This window comes from Arachis ipaensis, chromosome B3 (assembly GCF_059453495.1).
Source record: "Arachis ipaensis isolate K30076 ecotype BB chromosome B3, ASM5945349v1, whole genome shotgun sequence".
Lineage (NCBI taxonomy): Eukaryota > Viridiplantae > Streptophyta > Magnoliopsida > Fabales > Fabaceae > Arachis > Arachis ipaensis.
In genome coordinates this window covers 76,146,968-76,152,472 of record NC_142438.1, presented here as the reverse complement: position 1 = coordinate 76,152,472, position 5,505 = coordinate 76,146,968, and the positions used below count along the sequence as shown (strand labels likewise).

Here is a 5,505-nt window from a genome sequence, read left to right as displayed (position 1 = left end):
TGAGAATCTCCACAATACTTCTTTGAACTCTATTTCCTGCCTATGAGCTCCCATGCAGGTTTTCACAAACATGCAACCTCAATACACATTCATACAACTAGAACCACCACTTCTCTTAATCTTTTGCTTGCCTCAAAACAAAATTTTTGATTCCTCAATCATTCTTTTTCAAAGAAATGTTTTCTGTTTGCATTCTTATAGATATTGAGTGCAAGCAATTTCAAGAGTATGGTGTTATGAAATATCAAACATCTTAGTTATTGAACTACAAAAAAAGTCATACTAAGCAGATAAACAGGGGTACAATATCACTTTCAATCATAACAGTTTTAAGTAAAAGACAATCACTTAACAATACAACCTTTTGGAGTTCACTTGCTTTACTCCTTATCATCATCATTGTTAGTCTTTACATCCTTCTTTGTCTCTTTGATTGATGATGCTTAATCCTTCCCAAGATTGAAGTGACTGCCTACAATGAACTTTGAAAGTTGCTTGTCCCCAAGCACTTGAAGAATGGTTAGCATGCATGAATTATTTGTGGGCTTTTGAACTTACTTTGGTGTGGGAACACCAAACTTAGTACCTTGCCGATGGTTCTCATGCATCAAATCAACCATATATGGAACTTCTTTTTCTTTGCCAAAGGTAATAGAACTAAAAACTAGGAAACAGTAAAATAGTTAACTAGTTTATCTAAATGCTTGAAGCTAGCATTATGCAGAAGGTGAGAATATGTTTTATGATGAGATTTTGGTGGAACACCAAACTTAGAATCCTTCATTCTCCCTTATATTGTTTTGGTGTGCAACACCAAACTTAGCTTCTTACAACATGGATAAAACTAATTAACCTTTTTATTAAACTAGCTATGAAAAGAAAACTACCTCAGGTTGGGTTGCCTCCCAACAAGCGCTTCTTTATCGTCATTAGCTTGACGGTTGTCCCTCTTTAGGGAGGATGATGATCATAGTGCCTTAATCCTTCCCCTCTCACCGTGAGCTTCCTTCCAGTGTCTCTCTTGATGATTTCCACATGTTCAAGTGAGAGGATTTTGTTCACTGTGTAATATCCAGAAAAGTGTGGAGATGTTTCCATTGGTTGGTAAGTTAGCATCACTTTATCCCCTGGTGAGAAATCTTCAGTGGGGATTTTCTTGTTTCTCCATCCTCTTGGCACTTTCTTCTTGGGGCTCTTTTCTTTTTCAGGAGGCTGTTCAGGTTTTGGGGCCTCAATTTTTAGAATGTCCTTGCTGAGAGTCTCAAATGCACACTTTGATTGTAGCTTCTCCTCTATTCTTTGAGCTTGTTGCAGCACTTCTACCTCTTCCTTTCTTTTCCAGCATGAGCTTAGGTGCATTGGAAGCGTTTCATCAGGTGCCTCTTTTATGTTTGGGTCTATGGAATCAATCTTCATACACTCCTCCTCTTGGGTGGAATCTTGCAAATTCTTGAAGACATGGAATACTATATGCTCTTCATGCACCCTTAGCATCAATTCTCCTTTTTCAACATCTATCAATGCCCTGGCAGTAGCTAAGAAAGGTCTCCCTAGGATGATGGGAGTGTTGTCATCTTCCTCTATGTCTAGAATGACGAAGTCAACTGGGAGGAAAAATTTGTCCACCTTCACCAATACATTCTCCACAACCCCAAGTGCTTGCTGAATGGATTTGTCCGCCATTTGAAGGGCTATTTTTGTGGGTTTCAATTCATGAATCTGAAGCTTCCTCATCAAAGATAGAGGCATCAGATTTATGCTTGCACTAAGGTCACAAAATGCTCTCTCAATTGTTATGTTGCCTATGGTGCAGGGGATATGAAAGCTCCCTGGGTCCTTCCTCTTCCTTGGTAATCCTTTCTGGATGATGGCACTACACTCCGTGGTCATTACAACCATTTGTCCCTCCTTCAAGGATCTTTTCTTTGTTAACAATTCCTTCATGAACTTTGCATACAATGGCATTTGTTCAAGTGCTTCTATGAAAGGGATGTTGATGTGTAGTGTCTTGAATATCTCCAAGAATTTGGAGTATTGCTTCTCTTTGTTCTCTCCCTTGAACCTTTGAGGGTATGGAATCATTGGTTGATATGATTTCATTTCCTCCTTCTTAGCTAATTTATCACTTTGTGTAGAGGTTTCTTGCTCCTGCTTTTGTTCCCTCACCTCCTCTTTTAAGCCTTCTTTGTTGTGCTCTTCTTTAGTGATGGCTTCTGTCTCCACCTTCTTCCCACTTCTCAGAGTGATTGCTTTGCACTCCTCCCATTTTATGGCTTTTCCTGTGTCCCTTGGGTTGTCTTCAGTGGTACTAGGGAGTGCTCGCTTCTCACCTATCTCTGTGATATGTTTGGCCATTTGTCCCATTTGTCTTTCAAGATTTTTCATAGATGCATCTTGGTTTTTGAGTGTCAGAGCTTGATCTTGTCTTGCCATCTCTTGAGTCTTGATGAGTTTCTCCATTAACATCTCTAAGTTAGAGATCCTCTGGGAATCTGGATGCGGTTGTATGGTAGGTGATGGTTGCTGGTGGAGGTTGTTTGGAGCATTGAGGTGGTTATTTTGTGAGTTGAATGGAAGTGTGGAAAAGTTATTTTGGTGAGTTTGTGAGTTGTTATGAGGTGGATGATATGTGTTTTGTGAGTTTTTGTATTGGTTAGTGTTACTGGGTGAATGATTTTGGTTGTTTGTGTTACGGGAGTTGTTGAAATTGTGGTTTCTCTGCCATGAATTTTGATTGTCACCCCATCTCAGGTTGGGGTGATTCCTCCAAGATGAGTTGTATGTGTCACCATGGAAGTCATTTTGAGAAGGATTTGAGGTATTTTGCATGTATTGAACTTGTTCTTGTTGCTGCTCAATATTGCCTGCTTCATTTTGACCCCATTCAATTGAAGCTTGATTTGTTGTGCTCACTGAAGCTAGTTGGAGGCTATCTATTCTCTTAGCCATCATTTCCATTTGTTGCTGGATCTGTTGGTGCATCAACTTGTTCTGTGCCAAGATAGTGTCCACTCCTTCTAGTTCCAATACACCCTTCTTTTGCATAGGTTGGCGTTGCCTTTGATGAGCAAAGAAGTATTGGTTATTTGTCACCATGTCTATGAGATTCTGAGCTTCTTCGGCTGTATTCATCAATTGTAGTGAGCCTCCTGCAGAGTAATCCAAAGACTCTTGAGATTTTTCAGTCAACCCTTCATAGAAATTTTGAAGCTTATCACATTCACTGAACATCTCAGGTGGACATTTTCTAAGCAGAGCTTTGTATCTTTCCCATGCCTCATACAATGTTTCCCCATCCATTTGAGTGAACGTTTGCACCTCTGTTTTTAACCTTATGATCCTCTGAGGTGGATAAAATTTGGATAGGAATTTATTCACCAGGTCATCCCAAGTGTTGATACTCTCCTTGGGAAATGTTTCTAGCCATTGAAATGCCTTGTCTCTCAAAGAGAATGGGAACAATAGTAGCTTGTAAACATCTGGAGGCACACCATTTGTCTTGACAGTTTCACAAATTCTTAGGAAGACAGATAAGTGCTGATTTGGGTCCTCAAGTGGGCCTCCTCCATAGGAACAATTGTTTTGCACAAGAGTGATGAGTTGAGGCTTCAATTCAAAATTGTTTGCATGAACATTGGGGGCAAGTATGCTACTCCCACAGTGTCTTGGATTTGGGAGGGTGTAAGAAGCTAGAACTCTCCTTTGAGGTGGGTTGTTATTGTTGGCAACTCCTTCTGGGTTGTTCTTGTTGGCAACTCCCTCAGCATGATTATGTGAAGTGCCCTCCATGACTTGTTCTTCTTCTTCTGAATCCTCTTCTCCAACAATGTATTTCCCTCTTTCAGCTCTTCTTAATCTCCTGAGGGTTCTTTCGTCTTGTTCACAGAAAGTGGGTATAGTTCTCCTTGTACCTGACATACAACCAAAGTATAAGAATCACACAACTCCAGAAAGGCAACAACACTTCAATCCATGGCTGGAGTGAAATGTTAGTTGGTTTAAGCAAAAATTCAAACAGTTAGTGTGTTAGTAAAAAGCTAGAGAACACAAAAAAAAATGCTAGATCTAGATCTTCATTTCACTTAATCATTGTCAATCTTTTTCAATCCCCGGCAACGGCGCCAAAAACTTGATACGTAAAAATCTAATTTCACGTAATTACCGGCAAGTATACCGGGTCGTATCAAGTAATAAAACTCACTAAGAGTGAGGTCGATCCCACGGAGATTGGTAGATTAAGCAACTTTAGTTAAATGGTAGATTTAGTCAAGCAAACATGGTTTTGATTTCATGAGATTTGTGATTTTTGAACTTAATTGCAAAAATTAAATAACAAGGAATCTAAAGAATTGCAATGAAGAAAGAAAATAAAAGTAAATGACTAAAACTTAAAGTGCAAGAAACTTAAATGACATCAAAAGTAAATTGCAAGAAAGTAGAGTGCTGAATTATAGAGAGCAGGGAAGTAAATTGCAAGAATGTAAAAGGGAATTGGGTAATGGGTATTCGAAATAACTAAAGAACAAAAGAGATGAGACTTAATGATGGGGAGATCATTAGGGATTGGAGATGCAAATTTTCATGAATTGATGTTGATCAATTCCTTCTCAATCATGGGTATAGATCCATGGCAAGTTGTGGGTAATTGGATCCCAATCTCTTGGTGATCTAATTTCTCTCAACATAACCAATTGCCACTCTCGTGATCTAATTGTTCATGAGAAGAGATGAAGCTCAATTTCTAATCCAAGCCACACAACTCCCATAATCTCAACCAAGGAAGGTTACATCTCACATACCAACCAAGGTGTATTGATTAAGGAAATCATGAAAGGATGAACTCTAAACTGAATAATGTGGCTCATTCCTCAAATTCACCACACAATTCATATAGATTAACCCCTCTCTCGATGGTGATTGAATCTTTGAAGAACAAGAGTTTCCTCTTTGGATTAACCACTTGAATTGAGAAGGAAAAGAGGAGTTCATCAATTCAATCCAATAAACAGAGCTCCTCCCCCTAATGAAAGTGGGGTTTAGTGAATCATAGCTCTAAATTCAACAACAAAATGCAAAAGTAAACATGAGAATTGAGTAGAGAAGAATGAAGAAGATGAAGAAGAAAACTGAAATTCAAAGTTGCAAGAAAAACAAAATAGCAAACCGGTGAGAAAAAGTGAAAAACAAAAAAAACTCTAAGTGTAAAAGTAAAAGTGTCTAAGAGTAAAATTTGCTAAAAAAATAAAAGTCCCCAAAAGTCTCAAACTTTTCTCTATTTATACTACTCCTAGAACTCCTTTAGAGATCTTTAATTTGGGCTAGCAATGTGGGCTTTCTCTTTGTTGAATTCCTGGTTCAATGGAAGAAGTTGCTGGCCTTTGTGAGGAACAGAGGAAGCAGAGCAAGTTGTCATCAATTCTGGCCCATTGAGGGGCGTTGTTGGCAATAACTCCAGGCTTAATGCACGTTGGCAACGTGCATGTGGTTTTCCTGGGAGTGAGCTTT

The 5,505-nt window shown here is 38.9% G+C and overlaps 1 protein-coding gene across 1 annotated transcript; it reads right to left on the bottom strand.

The window, feature by feature from the left end:
* Window positions 1-253: 253 nt before the first annotated feature.
* On the bottom strand, window positions 254-3,789 carry LOC107624695 (uncharacterized). The gene is made up of 4 exons (XM_016327143.2): window positions 3,634-3,789; window positions 3,094-3,498; window positions 1,627-2,991; window positions 254-265 (listed from the first exon to the last, which is right to left on the bottom strand). The coding sequence occupies exons 1-4, from the start codon at window positions 3,787-3,789 to the stop codon at window positions 254-256; spliced, it is 1,938 nt and encodes a 645-aa protein (XP_016182629.2).
* Window positions 3,790-5,505: the final 1,716 nt, after the last annotated feature.